Below are 18,742 nucleotides of genomic sequence, written 5' to 3' on the forward strand. Positions count from 1 at the left end.
CATTGTAAACGAATCTTGTAATTTATAATATAATACAATTTATATACAATATAATAACTGAGGTCAAATCTGCGCATAAAAATTTGTATAATACAGCTGTATAAATGGCAGCTCTGCTAATATGTTTCGTATCCGTTCTCGATTGTCGCGTGACATTTCAGCGTCGTGTCGTACTGTCGTAGCAAAAGGCAAAGATGTAATCAAAGGGTGTCAAGTTTATTCAATCAAAACAAAAGTGTTTTCATCAGTTTGGGTGGAATTCGGTGTTTTTTTTTATCTTTTTAATCGCATTCCCATCGTGATTAGCATAACTAGTAGGAATAAAAATGCACGAAGCCTACATTTTATATCCTCCGGAGAAGATTCACGTTCAAATCGAATCTATGACGGGGTTTGGTGAGTACAATCAGTGCAAAGCGATTCACTTTGTTTACAATTTTTGCGATCCCAAATTTTCCTGTTTTATCAAAAAATTATTACCTTTATAACTCCATAGATAACAAACTGATCCTCGGAACGCGACAGGGACACCTGCTAATGTACTCATTCGAACCAAACCCGGACACGAACAAGCTAGACCTGCAGCTGATGCAGTATGATAAGAATTTTAGCAAAAAGCCAGTAACCCAGATAGAAGCTATTCCAGAGTACAAGCTGATTTTCAGCTTATCCGATGGTATCGTCAGCGTAAACGATTACAGCCGTCACGGTTTCCCGCTGATTCATGCTGCTCAAAAGACTAAAGGTGCTACGGAATTTGCGCTGGACATCAAGGTAAGTCCACCGTTTGAGCAAAATTCGATGTACTAAATAATGATACTCTAGAAATCCAAATCGTTGACCGGAGAGCTAGCCTTAGTCTGCCGACTGTGTGTAGCGGTAAAGAGAAAGCTACAGTGCTATTACTGGAAGCAGAATGAACTACTCGAGTTCGGCAACGATATCGATCTGAACGATGTTCCGAAAACGATTGCGTGGAATGAAAACTGCATCTGCGTCGGGTTCAAAACTGAATATGTGATATATGATGTGAGAGTTGAATGTTTATGTTTATACAGATAGATAACGGTAAACGGTTTTTGTAGATTTCAGGGGACCAGCCAAAGAAGATTGAACTATTCCCTACTAGTTCATCGAAATCTATTGAACCATGTATTTCTTTGATTGAGGATGGGGTATTTGCAGTCGCAAAGGATGATGTTCTCGTTACAGTCTATACCGAAAAGTATAAAAACGAAGGAAAGAACAGTACTGGCGCCGTTAAGCCGGATGCTTCTCTGTTGACGACGAAGGACACTCGCAACCTAAAATCTTTGATATGGAGCGAACCCTTCCAAGGGTTGGTCTGGGATGAACCATACATAATCGGACTAATAACGGATGCTGTCGAAATAAGAGTTTTTGATAATGTGGATATGTCGGACAAAGGAACACTGATTCAGACTATTCCGCAGTTGCCCAAGGCTAGGTTTTTGGTGCGTGGCAAACAAGGTCTGCTATATGCCGCATCTACCTCTCATTTGTGGTGTATCCAAGCGGTTGAAATCTCAAAACAGCGGGAACATCTTTTGCAGGAGGAAAACTTTCATTTGGCCCTTCAGTTAACTGTACGTATGAATGATTCGAATTATTAAATGCAGTGAAAATATATTTCCTTTACATTTTACAGAATATTTCCGACGAAAGTCCGGAGTTCAAAGTGACTAAAATAAACGAAATTCAAACTCGTCACGCGTACAATCTATTCATCAACAAAAAATTTCGTGAATCGATGAAAGAATTCTCCAAACTGAATACGGATCCAATTGATGTCATCAGGCTCTTTCCCGATCTGCTACCGGACAGTGGAAAGAATAAGCTGGGCTCGTATTCGAAGAAACCAGCACCGATACTCGATGAGAAAGATATGGAAAATGGTATACTAGCGCTTATCGACTACCTAACGGAAGTTCGATACAGCCTGCGACAGGATTTGATCAACAAGGCGGAATCGAAGCTTTCGCTGGGGAAAAACATATCCGCGCTGCTTTCCATCATCGATACTACGCTGCTGAAGTGCTATCTGCAGACCAGCGATTCGATGGTAGCTTCCGTTCTGCGTATGAATTATTGCTACTTGGAAGAGTCCGAACGGGTGCTGAAAAAATACGACAAATACGTTGAGCTGATTATTCTATACCAAACAAAGGGTCAGCATAAGCGAGCATTGCAACTGCTCCAAGCTCAAGCCGAAACTCCAGGCTCCCCATTGCATGGCCACGATCGGACCATTCAATATTTGCAGCATTTGGGAAATGAACATAAGCACTTAATTTTTGAATTTGCCGGTTGGGTTCTACTGAAACATCCCGATGATGGACTGAAAATTTTCATTGAAGACATACCGGAGGTGGAAAATCTGCCCAGGGCTGAGGTGTTGGATTTTCTGCTTAAGGACCACAAACAGCTAGTAGTTCAATATCTGGAGCATATCATCAATGTTTGGGATGAGCAAAAGGCATTGTTTCACAACATTCTAATTCAGCAGTACCGCGAAAAGTTGATGGCACTGAAGAATGATTCCGATACGGATTCTGATGTGTGAGTAGTTTAAACTTTCATCTGCATTGTTTAGTGATTCTTGTAATAATTTACAGCCAGAAGAAAACAGCATTGGATACGATCAACAACAAAATGTTGAGCTTTTTAAGGAAATCCAAATACTATCATGCTGAGAAGGTTCTCGGAGAGTTTCCCTACACGGACCTTTTTGAAGCGCGTGCCATCATACTCGGACGCTTGGGTTTTGATTGTAAATCCTCTTAATCGATATCATATGTAATCTTATTTTGTATTCATAGGAAAACACGAAAAGGTGGTCGCCATATTTGTCCAGATCCTAGGTGATTTCGACAAAGCCGTCGAGTATTGCAACCAAACGTACGATGAGAACGATCCGAAGAGCTGTGATGTCTATGTGACGCTTATAAAGACGATACTCACTCCACCGGTGGCACCACCCTACAGTGATTTGGAATTACATCCACGATGTCTGAAGCCGGACGTGGAAACCGTACTGACCATCATGGAAGCAAATGCCAAAAAGATTAACCCGTACACGATTTTACCGATCCTGCCGGATGACACTCCATTGTGTCGTATAAAAAACTTCCTCGAAATCGCGCTAAACCATCATCTGGAACGTAAGCGAAAGACGCAGATATTGAAGGGTTTGTACTACGCCGAGCATCTGCAAACTCACGAACAGCGAATACATTACGAGTCAAAGCACTTTCTCGTGACTGAATTGAGCGTGTGTCCGGTGTGTAAGAAGAAATTTAGCTACCAGAGCGCCTTTGTGCGTACCGTCGATGGAAGTATAGTACATTTTTCCTGTCAGGATAAAATTGGAGCGGTATAATACACAAGTTGTAGAGTGATCGGGGTTTGTTGCTTGAAATAAAGTTAAACTATGTACGTACATATTGCAATTATTTATTTGTACAAATTTGTCTCATCAACAAACACCCTCGGCATGATACTGTACCTTGATGTGGTCCGGGGGCTTTTCCACCAAAGCAGTATTACAGTGATTATATCACATAAACTTGGAATACGATTATTTTCTTTTTAGTTAAGCTACATTGTGATCAATTTTAGTACTTAACTTGGCGACCTTTATTGTCCACTGCCATGGTCAAATAATATACAATGTGGGTTTAGGGCCCAATTCTCAGTACTAATGTATGTCTTTCATGTGATGATCATAAATTCAGCTGTATCTTGTACCTACCTAATCTATTACGTCTCTCATATATTGTCCTTTATTTCTTCTTTTTGAGTCCTATACTGCCATTCTACACCCGCCTTCAGCTAGGTCAGCAAAGATGGTGATAGTGAACGTCTTAACACTCACACATTCTCAAACACGGTCTCGAGCATGAACCTATAAAAAAGCACCCGCGCGCGGTTACGTATCGATCACGTCCGGAAGTCTATCCTTGATCCTAGAAGCCTAGGTCCATGCCTTCAGCTGGACCAATTAAGAAAATACGCCCATACCTATTAGACAACACATCTCATGGCAACATGACCGGGAACCCTATCGATATAAACGATCCCACTCTCTGCCAGAATTCAAACCGCGCACTGAAAATTTAATATCAGACTCACGGTTCGCGCAACCATTCAACCACACACGTTACAAAATCACGTCAGCGCACAAACGTTAGAGCCCCTCGCGATTTTCCAAGCAGCCTACGAACTCGCAAACATGATTACACCCCGGTGATAAGGTGAAAATCTCAGCACTCATAAACTTACCAACACGATCTCAAGTGTCAACCTACAAACTCCCGCGCTCGCGTCATCATGAATCGGGATCGTCCGGAAGTATCTATCCTCGGTACAAACAATCTAGGTCCTTGTTAATTATTAAAAAAATAATAAAATTGAAAAATAACTACCATATCCACTAGACAAAACGTTCCATGGCGACATGACCGGAAACTCTAGTGATATGGGGTAACTCTCTCCCTGTCAGAATGTGATCCGTACACCGAAAACTAAAGATCAGAATGACGGTCCGCGAATATATAAATCGCCGCAGGGTTTCAAAATCGAATTTATACACGCGAAGTCACATACTCGCGAGCACACGGGACAAACACGTCAACATACGAACGCTTAAGCCCTTCGCGATCATCTACGCACACCTATGCCGGCGATCGCGTAAACTTGATAACACTGCGGCAATTGTGTGAACGTTTTAGTACTTACGAAGTTACAAACGCGATCTCAAACGCCAACCCGCAAATGCGCGATCATGAATCGGTCACGTCCGGAAATCTTTAACCTTTATTCTAGCAATTTAGGTCCATACATTCAGTTGGACCAATAAAAAAAAAAAAATAAAGCTCATATCCACTAGACCACGCGTTCTACGACGACATGATTGGGATCTCTAATGATATGGAAGAGCCCACTTCCTTCTGGAATCTGAACCGTACACAAAAAATTAAGTATCAGATTCACGGTCCGCGCGCGATCATTCTAGAACACACGCGAATATGCGAAAGGCACACGGTTATGAAATAGAATTTATGCACGCGAAGTTACACGTTAGCACACGCGACATACAAACGCACACGCGATCGAGCACATTAACGTACAAATATTCGAGCCCTTCGCGATGATACACGCGATTTCGAGTCCCTACGCCCGCACATGCCTGAACCGTACAAAGAATATCACATTCAGAATCACGGCCCGCTACAATTGGCCTATTGCAGTGTTTTATTGGGCGACATTGCCTGTCTCGTCTGCAAATTGTAGTACAGTCGGGTCTCCTACTACGCGGTTAACTGGGGGCGTGAAAAAGGAATCCGCGTTGTAGGATACCCATAGCTTATGGGATTTCTACTACTTGGGGCTGTGGCCGATTATTTCGTGCGCGTCAACATGTAGCGCCATACTTTCTTTAACAAAGTTGTTGTACTCACTTGGGCCTACAACTTAGAGTAATTGGGTATCAAATTAGTTGAGAACTGTGCCGCCAGGGGTGTTATGAAGAAAGAGTAAATAAATCGAACTTCTCGTCGTAAGTTCGACTATCATCAAATGGATTCAATCTCAAATATATCAAGACCCCGATTATTTTGAAAGGTGGTGTCTTCGGGAAATTTGTAAAAGAAGTCCAGACCTTCTCGATGGCAGGGAGTATAACTCGCAATTGCCCCACCAGGCGGCGCTAGTGAAAATGCAAATATTCAACACATGTTAAAATAATTCTATATCTCAACATCGTGATTAGATAGAGTAGTACTGTCTTCAGCAAAGTTGCTCGAGAGGTCGAGGACTACCCAACGGTAACAGATTAGTTTGGAATACTCTCACTATGCGGCGCTAGTGAGCATAGCAGCTTTCAGCACATGGTAGATTATGATATATCTCAAAAGTCCAACAACTTGGAGAAATGGTGCTTTCGGCAAAGTTCTCAAGGAGGTCAAAGGCTACTCGATTATGGATAGATTAAACTGGAATGGACCCGTCAGGCGGCGCTAGTGAGCAATATTTTTCAAAGCATATATCTCGAGATCTTGATCATTTGAAAGGGTGGTGTCTTTGGCAATATTCATAGGCAGGTCGAGCTCTGTCCTACGGCGAACAAATTAGTTCAGAACTCGCTCACAAGATGGAGCGCCATGAATGCGAATGAAATTTTCTTAACATTATAGATATATTTCTAAAGTCTGATAATTTAGGTAAACGCTGTTTTTGGTAAAGTTCTTCAGGGGGACAAGTACTGTTTGACAATGTATAGAAAAATTTCGATTTTACCCGCTAGGTGGCGCTAGTGAGCACGAATTTTTCCTTTCAATTTCTGCATCTCGAAATAAAGGCAATTTAGAAGGTTGGTGTCTTCAACAAAGTTGCTCGAGAGGTCGAGGACTACCCATCGGTAACAGATTAGTTTAGAATACTCTCACTATGCGGCGCTAGTGAGCGTAGATGCTTTCAGCATGGAGTATATAATGATATATCTCAAAAGTCTAATAACTTGGAAAGATGATGTTTTCGGTAAAGGTCAAAGGCTACTCGATTATGGAACTTGTCTACTAGGCGTCGCTAATAAGAATGACAAGTTGCTGTTTGACAATGTATAGCAAAATTTTGATTTTACCCCCTAGGTGACACTAGTGAGCACGCATTTTTCTTTTCAATTTCTGTATCACAACATTAAGGCAGCTTAGAAGGGTTGTGTCTTCAACAAAGTTGCTCGAGTGGTCGAGGATTACCCAACCGTAACAGATTAGTTTAGAATACTCTCACTATGCTGCGATAGTGAGCGTACATGCTTTCAGCATGTGGTAGATTGTGATATATTTCAAACGTCCAATGATGGCGCTTTCAGCAAAATTTTAGAATGGCTCAAGGACTACTTGATTATGGATAGAAGAAATTGAAATGGACTCGCAAGGTTACGATAGTGAGCAAGTATATATTTTAAATTCTGCAACTCGAGATCATAATAGTTTGCAACGGTGATGTCTTTGGTAATATTCATCGGCAGGTCGAGTTCTGCTTTATGGTGAACAGATTAGTTTAGAACTCACCCATTGGGCGGCGCAAAGGAGGATAAAACTTTCAGAATGTTGTAGATCCATTTTTAAAGTCTGGTAATTCAGGTGACTGTAGGTGACGCTAGTAAGCACGTGTTCTGGGTGAGCACGCATTTTTTCAATTTCAGCATTTCAATATTAAGGCAGTTTTGAAAGGCGGTGTCTTCAACAAAATTGTTTGATAGGTCAAGGACTACCCGATGGTGACCGATTAGTTTGGTATACTCTCACTATGCGGCGTTAGTGGGTGTGAAAGCTTTCAGCATATGGTAGATTATGAGTTATCTCAGAAGTCTAATAAATTAGACAGATGGTTTTGTCGGAAGTTTTTGAGGAAGAATAAGGGCTACTCTATTATGAATAGATTATTTACTGCTCTGATTCTTGTTAATTTCATCTAAATTTCTGAAGCAGTCTCGAAACGGATAAGAGGATAAATTCATCAACCCATTCTCTGGCACATAATGAGAGTATTCAAAACCAATCTGCCATCATCAGACAGCTCTAGATTTACCGATGAATTTCACCTAAGAAAGTCTTCTTCTAAACTGTCATGATTTTGAGGTAGTGAAATTTGTAAACTAAAATCCACGTTAATCTGATAACACCATTTTCATCGACACGAATGCACCGCTCTTCGGTGTAAAGTGTCATAAATAAACAACAACAACAACAACAACAACAACCATTTTCATGAATTATCAATCTTTTGACTTAATCTACTATGCAGTAGAAGTTGTATTCTCCCTTTCAATGAGTGAGTTCTGAACAAATCTGATCACCGTAAGATAAAACTCAACCTGTCGATGAATTTTGCCAAAGATACTACTCATCCAAATTATCCTGATCCCGAGAAATAAAAATTGGAAAAAAATTGCTTGCTCACTACGCCGCCATTCCAATTCCAATGAAAAATAATGCGCACTAGCGCCAACTAGCGGGATCATTCAACTTTAATCTATCCATAATCGAGTAGCCTTTGACCTCCTCAAGAACTTTGCCGAAAACATCATCTTTCCAAGTTATTAGACTTTTGAGATATATCATAATCTACAATGTACTGAAAGCTTCTACGCTCACTAGCGCCACATAGTGAGAGTAATCCTAACTAATCTGTTACCGTTGGGTGGTCCTCGCCCTCTCGAGCAACTTTGTTGAAGACACCATCCTTCTAAACTGCCTTTATATCGAGATGCAGAAATTGAAAGGAAAAATTCGTGCTCACTAGCGTCACCTAGCGAATAAAATCGAAATTTTTCTATACATTTGCAAACAGCACTTGTTCCCCTGAAGAACTTTACCAAAACCAGCGTTTACCCTAAATTAGCAGACTTTAGAAATATATCTATAATGTAGAGAAAGTTTCATTCTCATTAGCGCCATCTAGTGGGCGAGTTATGAACTAATTTGTTTGCCGTAGGACAGAGCTCGACCTGCCTATGAATATTGCCAAAGACACCACCATTCCAAATGATCATGATCTCGAGATACATGCTGTGTAAAAAAATGCTCACTAGCGCCGCCTGGCGGGTCCATTTCAGTTTAATCTATCCATAATCGAGTAGCCTTTGACCTCCTCAAGCACTTTGCCGAAAACACCATTGTTCCAAGTTATTAGACTTTTGAGATATATCATAATCTACAATGTGCTGAAATCTTCTACGCTCACTAGCGCCACATAGTGAGAGTAATCCTAACTAATCTGTTACCGTTGAGTGATCCTCGCCCTCTCGAGCAACTTTGCTGAAGACAGTACTACTCCATCTAATCACGATGTTGAGATATAGAATTATTTTAACATGTGTTGAATATTTGCATTAGCACTAGCGCCGCCTGGTGGGGCAATTGCGAGTTATTTTTTCTGCCATCTAGAAGGTCTGGACTTCTTTTACAAATCCCCCGAAGACACCACCTTTCAAAATAATCAAGGTCTTGATATATTTGACATTGAATCCATTTGATAATAGTCGAATTTACGACGAGAAGTTCGATTTATTTACTCTTTTTTCATAGCACCCCTGGCGGCATAGTTCTCAACTAATTGGATACCAAATTACTCTAAGTTGTAGGCCCAAGTGAGTACAACAACTTTGTTAAAGAAAGTATGGCGCTACATGTTGACGCGGACGAAATAATCGGCCACAGCCCCAATTAGTCGAAATTCCATAAGCTATGGGTATCCTACATCGCGGGTACCGCGCAGTAGGAATCCGCGCAGTAGGAAGCCGCGTTGTAGGAATCCGCGTAGTAGGAGACCCGACTGTATGTGATTCTGACGGGGAGCCCTTCCGAGAACCTAGCTCTACAGCTCCAGTAGGACAACTCTCAAAAAAAAAAAAAAAAAAATTGTCTCATCAACAAACAGAACCTATTCACTTACGGAACATCGCAAGATAAAAGTCGTTTAGTGTGGTCACAAGAAGTATTTCCGATTTTGAACTAACGTCGGCATGGTGCAGTAGTAAAGTGTCTTGGTTCTGAGGAGACGAAGTCGAAACACAAACCCATCGGCTTATAGAGCCTGTTGCTGTAAAGTCTACTTCAATCCATCCCAATAAATCTAAAAGATCGTTTAGGTAACCACGAGGCTATGCCGAATAGCACAAGAAGTACCCACATCGTGGAAACACACTGTAACCTGTGCAACGAACCTGACATGGATCGGATGGTAAGCTGTTGTCACTGCGATTCGTGGTGGTATTTCACCTGTGTCCTGTGTGGGTGTAAACGACAGCATTGCACAGTGGCGGATTTGGCTAAAAACCTGGCCAAAAGTCGAAAATTGCATGGTAGTACTTTGGGGTCTAGTACCTATATTGTCCTTCAGATGGTGCTGCCGCATGCTATTTTAAGTGAAACACTCCAAAATTTTCATATTTGAGGTGTTGACACATCCAAACAGTTTAAACCATCGCGCTTTGCTCATATTTTTCATCGAACGCCCGAAATATCAGTATTATTCAAGTGTAGCTAGATTTTGATAAAAGTGTCGGTTTCAAATGTGTAATAATGGAAAGTTATGCTGACGGTATGTACATTATTTATATGGACTGATGTCAACACATATTTTTTTGTTTGTCTATAGAAAATGTCAATAACTTTCACGCTTTTGTAGCAGACGGTTTCAACAGACATTTTTGCTAAATTATTGAAATACCTTTTTTGTCCACGTATGTCCACTATGTTTTAAGGCAATTTGTGTTCCTTGAACGATTCTCTATTTGGAATATAATAAAATTCTTGCCCGAATTTGCCCGTTTATGAGTAATCTTTGATTAAGTGGAGACGGAGATGGATTATAAGATTTTTAGATTAAAATTTGGACTCGTACTTTTAATTACTACTGCACCTCCGGTTGTCATAGCGAGTCGCACAATACTGCATTTTGATCAGAAAGAATTGTGTATTTAGTGGTGAAAATTTCATCGAGATTCATAAACATGTTCAAAAGTTATCAAAAGTGGAACGCAAAAGACGTAAATAATTTTGGTCGTTCATATTGAAATCCAACGAGGTCAACAGAAGTAATCGCCAGTAATCGGATGCCATGATTAAACGTTATCGGGGAACTAGGACCTTTGATCATGCAAAACAAAACAAATCTAAAGGTGGAATATATGACAGGATACTACAAGCGAAAAGAGTTGAGTAGTGCAAAAGAATACTGGGATCTCCGGCCGTTTGTCAAATTAGCAAAAAAATTCAAAAAGCTCGTTTGTAAGAAGGTTAACAATCGTAGCATGTCAGCAAGCATGAGAATAAAACGTGGTTGCTCAAAACTATAACAGGAAGCAGTACTAGCATGTTCTGACCAAGTATAACGCAAGAATTTAAATGTTTCATCGTAAAATAATGTACTTTGGACAAATCCTCGGTCAAATTTAATTATAATAAAACTATCAATCTTAGTGAATTTCACTTGTTTTCATATTTTTCTCATATTTATTTTTAGTTACTGCAATTTGCATGCAAACTTGTTGTCAATTTTCACTCCATGCATTTCGTCGCAGAATCGGCTTATTTTCTGTATATTAGAAAAATACTATTTTTCGTTCTTTGAGAAATATATGCATCACCAATTGAACAAAAATCGTACAGAGTTTAAAAGTTTTGTAACTATGTTGCATAATATTTCAAAATACATAGTTTGAAATGACTAATAACATCCATTCGCATAATAGCTACATTATCTAGACACCCAATCCTCTTAATGCATGCAAATCAACAAATTCTATCATTTAGCTACACACTATTTAAAAAATTCGATACATAATAAACGTTATTGGCATACACTGGAGCCATTAAATCTTCATTCGTGAAAATTTACTTATTTTTAGATTAAAATGTCGGCCATTTTGAATGCGCCATTTTGAATTTTGAAAATCTGACATCAAAATCGTAATCTGCGCCCCAAAAAACTATGGTAAACACCTTTGCAGATCAATCAAAACCATTTTCGACTTTTGGCCAGGTTTTTAGGGAAATCCGCCACTGTGCATTGCATCGACAGACCGACCGTTTACATGCCCAAACTATCAGAGACCGTCGGCACAGATTCCGGTGATTGTTGCACCTGGAAGCAAGGCTGGAAGTAGTGCTGGAGCAAAAAGTGCTCGCCTACAGCTCGAGAGACTTGAGGCCCAGAAGGCTTTGGCGATGAAACGAATGGAGTTGGAGCGCCGGGGGCACGAGCGGAAGTTGGAGCAAGAGAAGCAGAAAAAGGAAGCTGAGTTTGAGCGGAGGCAATTGCAACTAGAGTAGGCGGTAATGATCGAGTTATTCTTCTGATCCCCCTCCCTCAACTCCCCCTAGAATAAAATTATACCCTCAAGGGTCTTCTGGACCTTGGCAAGTTTTCTTCAGGCGGAAAGGAAAGCCATTAAACCTTGTGCAAATTGCACGGGATCTGACTTCATGATTTTCTGCTGTAACAGAGATCGTGAAAGTAAATAAAGACAAACTTCGAGTTAGCATTGATAACATTAGACAAGCTAACGAGATTGTAGCCTGCGAACTCTTCACGCGTGAGTATAAAGTATATAAACTTTACACTCATGCGTGAAGAGTTCGCAGGCTACTGTCTCGTTAGCTTGTCTAACTTTCGCGCGATATAGAATGCGATGGAGTCATCCCTGCTTAATACAGTAAAAATACTCGGTTGTAAGCAATTGCACTCAGTATCACTTGAAGAGAAAAAAGTTTACAGACTATCCTATTCATTTCGTGTAACTTTCGCTGGGTCTGCTTTTGCCATGTACTGTTCCGCCAGATCTCAACTATTGGATCACCTTCGGGCCCAAGACAGATCACCCAATGTTCCTGTTCGTGATGTAGTGGCAAGCCGCGATCTCCTCTATATGTCCCTCGTATACACCTTTCTAATACCTGTGGGGTACAACCTAACGCATTGCATACTCTCATCTCCTGCAAACGAACGAACACATACTCTCACGCTCTCGACATACATCATTCACTCAACGAACTCGGGCAACTGCACGACTCTGCCTCTTTCGTAAGTCAACTGTTGTCGGTGTAGGTTGTGCAGTGCGTGGCTCCTGCGATAGGCGATTCCCGCAGACCGAAGGACCAAATTCCACAATACCCACCAATATACAGATTGAGCTGCTCCTATTATTATATTTATTTGATTTTAGTGGCATGGCAAACAACTTACAGTTTGTTGCGGACTGATCCTTACTCCAGCTCCAGCTTGTATCTCAAGTTTTTAGCTGGAGATAGGACCTTTTCGAACAACCATCTGCTTTCGTGCTATCAGCAATCAATTTCTGGCCGACCGCAATGGACCTAGCAGCTGGTATTGAAATTGGCATCCATCCTACATCCGGAATATGATAACAAGTTCCCGTAGGCACTGACCCTCTGCCAGCTTTGAATGACGCACTAAACATGCGTGTTTCCATTTTCCGCCACCTCGCGACAAGTAAAATTTTACCATTTTCAACTTTTAATCGAAGAAGAAATGTCAGGAGCGTAAAAAATCTACATCCGACGCGTATGCTTACTACGATCGGACTCGCATGTGGTCAAAATTATACTACTACAGAAAAACTAGAAACTTACCAGAACTAGAGGTCTACTAGAGGTTACATCCGGAATTGTCAAAACAATGGGCACAAGGCACTGTTTCACATCGATAGATCTCGACAGTATTTGGTAAACGTGAACGGAACAGATTATCGTCGCACGCTGGTTCATATGTAGCCATCCAATCCCGGCAGTCCTCCGGATGACTACCAGCAAGAATCTTTCGCACAGCAGAACGTAAACTCTAGTGCAAATGATTTTTCTTCCTGCCCGGTCGAACACAAAAACGCAACGCCTACCTCGACCCAACCGATTTTGCAAACACCCTCGGGAAGTCGTACTTGACGGAGGTGAGGAAAGAGTTCGACGAGCTCTATGAGCTCTCTTGATGAGAGCTGAATCCTCCGAAAAAAGCTCTGAAGGAAGCCGCAGAACACGCGACGGCAGTAACTGAAGTGACACCAAAGAGCAACCACAATACTCGCTCGGTGAAAAGCGTGATGAACACGCCGGGGGAGCAAGGGGACCCGAAAAAGCGAGCTGAAGGGCTCCAACGACCAGAGGCACGTTGGGGAAGATCGTGGTTGGCGTATCGTGGGAAAAACCAGTAGGCGAAGCGGAGGGAACGGAAACAAAAGGAAGAAAAAAAAAAAGAAGGAACAAGAGAAGAAAGAGAAACGGAAGCCTTCTCGGGGGAGGTACGAGGGCGATGCATGATCGAACGATATGACGTCCTGTGCCGCTCTTCTCAAGAAAGTGAGAGAGGACCCAGCTTTAAATGATCTGAGAGAGAACGTCGTTAAAACGAAACGCACTCAGAAAGGTGAGATGATCTTCGAGCTGAAGAAGGATCCTTCTGTCAAGAGGTCGACCAACCGCGAGCTCGTTGCTAAATCCTTGGGCAGCGAAGCGAACGTGAGAACTCTGTCGCAAGAAGCCGTAGTCGAATGCAAGGGTCTAGACGAGATAACGACCGTCGAAGAACTGAAGAATGCTCGGATGGAGCAATGCAAACTGGACGTACCGACGGCTATCTGGATTTGGAAATCGTATGGAAGCACTCAAGCGGCCACCAGAATTCGACCACCAGTGGTCGTTACCAACAAACTGGCGGAGACAGGCAAGATAAAAGTTGAATGGCCGGTGTGCTCGCTGAGAGTCGCTCCGTGAGTTACCAAACAGATGGAGCGATGCTTCAGGTGCTTGGACCTCGGACATCAGGCGAGGATCTGCAAGGGCCCGGACAGGTCTGTACTGTGTAGGAAATGCGAAGGAAAGGGGCCCGTTACTAGAGACTGCACGAAGCAGCCAAGGTGGAGGAGGGAAATGACCATACAACGGGCGGTTTCAAATGTGCTAAGTACAAAAAGGTGAAGGCATGCCAATGATGATTAATTCCAATCATTGCAACATTTCACAGCAACTGTTGTGGCAGTCAACAACAGAAACGAAGTACGACACTGCAATTATTGCAGAGTCGTATCGTGTTCCTCCCGATAACGGTAACTTGATAGTGGATAGTGCAGGGATGGCGGCAATCCAAGTGATGGGCGGTTTCTCTGTCCAAGAGGTGGTGGATAACACACACGAAGACTTCGTGATCGCCAGAAACATCGGAGCATTCGTCTGGAGCTGTTATGATCCCCCAAGATGGACACCAGACACTAACCGATTCGTTAGTCGGACGAATGCCTGTTGTTATAGGAGAAGACTTTAACGCTTGGGCTGTGGAGTTGGGTAGCAGGCTGACCAACGCAAGAGTTTACAGTTTGCTGGAAACCCAGGCGAAGCTGGATGTAAGACTGTGCAACGAAGGTTCCGCTAGCACATTCCGTAAAGACGGTCGGGAATCCATCATCGACGTAACATTGTGCAGCGCGTCGCTAATGGATAACATGAAATGGCGAGTTAGTGAACAGTTTAGCGACCACCAGGCGATCCACTACATCATTGGTCGGCGGAATTGTACAGTAACGCGGAGAGTGAGGACTGGCGAGCGGAAGTGGAAAATGAGGGACTTCGACAAGGACCTTTTGTGGACAGCGTCACTCCAATTCCGAGTGCCGATGAGCTATCGGAAACAGTAGTGAGGCCATGTGATGTAACAATGCCAAGGAAAATGGAACCGAGGAACTACCGGTGTCCAGCGTACTGGTGGAACGAAAGGCTCAGCCTTCTCCAGGCTGCCTGCCTAAAAACCAGAGGACGCGTTCAGAGAACAAGATCTGAGGCAGTCAGAAGAGTGTGAGCCCACCTGCGACAAGGAGTTGTGCTAACCTCTGGGGCAATGCTTACCGTGTCGTTAGGGCCAGTATCAAGGGTCCAATGACGCCAGTCGAAATGTGCGTCGACAAACTGAAAATTATCGTGGAGGGTCTTTTCCCGAAGCTCGACCCAACCGCATGGCCGATGCAGACCTGAAAAGTTACTTCTAGAACTGAGTACTGGTCTACGAAACGAACATGGGGCAGTAGTCGATTAGGGTCACTGCGGGAGTACCTCAGGGCTCCATACTCGGCCCAACGCTTTGGAATATAATGTACTACGTTGTCAAAACTGGAACTGCCAAGGGGAGGTGAGATCGTCGGCTTTACAGATGACGTTGTCCTGGCAACCGGCGTGACCTGGACTGTTGACGTCAAGTTGCAGCTGGCTCACCACAAGGCCGAGGTAGTGCTGGTCAGTAACCGTAAAATAATCCAGCGTTCGAGACGCTGAAGCACCTGGGTGTGATGATCGATGATCGGTTAAATTATAACAGCCATGTCTACAATGTATGTGAGAAGGCTGCGACAGCTAACGCATTGGAAAGGATCATGCCGAATCACGGAGGAGCAAGATGCAGTACGAGTCGTCCTGGCGGATGTCTCATCCTCAATACTGAGGTATGGCGTACCGGCCTCGGCTGCTGCGCTGAACTCAAAGCGGACGAAGTTGACAAACACGTTTCGCCTATTGGCTGTTCGTGTCGCGAGCGGGTGCAGATCGATATCGTTGGAGGCGGTGTGCGTAATTGCCGGGATGATTCCCATCTGCACCACTCTGGCTGAGGACGTAGAATGTTACCAGCGGAGAAATGCACCATATGCAAGGGGAGCGATCCGAGCGGACTCGTTGGTTAAGTGGTTGCAAGAGTGGGACAACGCGGATCTTTATCCGCGGTGGACCCAGCGACTCATCCCAAATGTGTCGGCTTGGGTGCATAGGAAGCATGGAGAGGTGAACTTCCATTTGACGCAGTTTTTGTCCGGGCACGGATGCTTCCGAAAGTACCTGCATCGGTTTGGACATGCTTCGTCACCCCTTTGCCCGGAGTGTGTGAACACGCAAGAAACACCGAAGCACGTGGTCTTCTAATACCCTAGATTCGAAGAAGTTCGTGTGGCACGACGAACATACCTCGGACGCTGTCAATAGAGTGGTTACGAATAAATTCTTTGAACTGCAGAGGAAATGGCAAAGGGACCAACAAAGTAGCGCCATTGGCCAGAAAGTCGTTGTGAAACCACAAATCGGGTTTCGAGAGAAATGCCGCCGTCGGAGAACTCTCCATCGGTGTAGACTAAGTCCACCACCGGGGACCAGTTGAGTAGTACGCGACGTAGCACCGGCTTTTGGTCTTTGGAGCGCCAGTGAACCACACGTCAGGCTTCACCAGAATCGCCGGACCGACCTCGATAGACTACCGGGTAGCTCGTGAGCAGGCTAGATCCACCTCCGCGATTAAACTGAGTAGACCGCGTCGAATAGCTAGCAGTGGGTTGTTTAGGCGCCAACGAACCGGAAGCTACACTCCACCCAGAATTGCTGGATGGACCTCAGCACCTATTGGCTAGGTCCACCGCCGGGAACTAAATCGAGTAGATCGGAACGAAGCGGGAAGCTAAATGGCTCACGGAAACGAACTTCGGTATCGTTAGAAACCTACCGCTCGGTTTCGGGAGAACCTCTCTCGCTGGGGAATTCTCCGTCGAAGTAGGCTAGGCTAGTAGGTTCGCGAACAACATTGTAGTAAAGTCGGGAGCTGAATAGCTCATCGGGGAAGTTGAGCGAAATGGAACGACAGGGGAACCAAAAGGCCTAAAGGAGTTCCGGTGCTAAATGGCACCGGACAAGGATCCAAAGGGGTCAAGAAGCTGCGCTGCTAAAACCAAAGAAGAATCAGTATCAGGAGAACTTCTTTCGCCGGGAAACTATCCGTCGTCCTAAGCTAGATTCACCGCCGGGGGCTAGACTAAGTAGACCGCGACGAGTCACCACCAGTCGCGGGTCGTCGGGGCACCAGCGAACCGGATGCCCTGCTCCACCGGAATCGCCGAACTGACCCCTAAGTCTTGCCGTGGAATTCTTCGTCGGAGTAGGTTAGGTCCATCGTCGCGGATAAGACCGAGTATTTCGCGAACAAGTCGGGAGCTCAACGAGTAAGTGGCGCTGAATAGTACGAGAAGGGAGTTGCGGTGCTGAATGGCACAAGGGAGCCGAAGGGCTCGGTAAACTAGACAAACTGAAGTTTGTCTCCCAGATTGTCTTCGTAGGGGAAGAGCACTAAGTCTCGACCCACAGCAAGCTCTCCGACTGTCATGGTATGTGTGGATGGTGTCCCCGTAAGGTAGTGCCGGGGAGGAATCAGGTTCTGGTCAAGAGCAGTGTTTTTTATCGGGTTAGGTGATGGCAAATCCAAACCCGTTCCCTGAGACGTTAGGGTTTTTGTGCATTTTTTCCTACAGTCAGGGCTTTTTTGAAAGTTTTTGAATGCTCTATAAAAACATACATGCACACACATACAGACTATTTCCGATCTCAACGAACTGAGTCGAATGGGATATAACACTCGCCCCTCCGGGCCGGGATTAGGTTGGCGATTTTCAGAGTGATTGCATGATGGAGTGATCCACGATACAACAATTGCTAAAATTGATAAATTCGGAATCAACGCTAGTACTTGCAGTTCCTCCAATCCTCGCTTACAGATCGAGAGATAATTATTATCATTGGAGATTGCTAGGTGCCCACATTTATTTCTACGCCTGGAATGACCCAGGGAAGCTAGTTGGGAACGTTGATATTTCTGTTTTACTTCAGTGACGTGTATTTAGTACCGAAGAAACCTGAAACCTTCGCTGTTTGTGGAGCAGCAAGAAACGCTTATGTGTATCTGTAGCGGTACTTGCTGATTGAATTCCCAGTCAGTCCTTAAAACGAAGGGACAGTCAGGCAAAATAAATCTTAACAGAAGTAGTGGTACTTTTACTAAGAACAAAAATTCGCCACTAAAAAGTTAAAATTATCCTCCGTCTCATCCGACCCGGAGAAATGCACATAAATCCCGAAAGGTCGAAAATCTCCCTTAAAACCCGAAGTCTTCAACTCAAACCGGGAGGGGTGGCAAGCCTATGCGCCTTTTAAAAAAATTAAACATAAATTTCAATTACAAAACAGTACGCGAAGAAGAAAACGCGACCATCCCGGCAACACATGCTCAGCTCACACACAATCGCGTAATCTCCAAAAGATTATTTTCTTCACTTTATTTTTATCAATTTCCCTCGCACATATATAGAAGAGCCAAAACCGGCTGATGCTCACATACATCGACG

General features: G+C 43.6%; 1 protein-coding gene across 1 annotated transcript; it reads left to right on the plus strand.

Moving 5' to 3' along the window:
- Positions 1–202: 202 nt before the first annotated feature.
- LOC131685978 (vam6/Vps39-like protein) lies at positions 203–3,460 on the plus strand. The gene is made up of 7 exons (XM_058970040.1): positions 203–396; positions 497–774; positions 826–1,029; positions 1,086–1,607; positions 1,670–2,580; positions 2,637–2,782; positions 2,841–3,460. The coding sequence occupies exons 1-7, from the start codon at positions 327–329 to the stop codon at positions 3,398–3,400; spliced, it is 2,691 nt and encodes an 896-aa protein (XP_058826023.1). The 5' UTR covers positions 203–326; the 3' UTR covers positions 3,401–3,460.
- The last annotated feature ends 15,282 nt before the right edge of the window (positions 3,461–18,742 follow it).

Source organism: Topomyia yanbarensis, chromosome 2 (genome assembly GCF_030247195.1).
Source record: "Topomyia yanbarensis strain Yona2022 chromosome 2, ASM3024719v1, whole genome shotgun sequence".
NCBI lineage: Eukaryota > Metazoa > Arthropoda > Insecta > Diptera > Culicidae > Topomyia > Topomyia yanbarensis.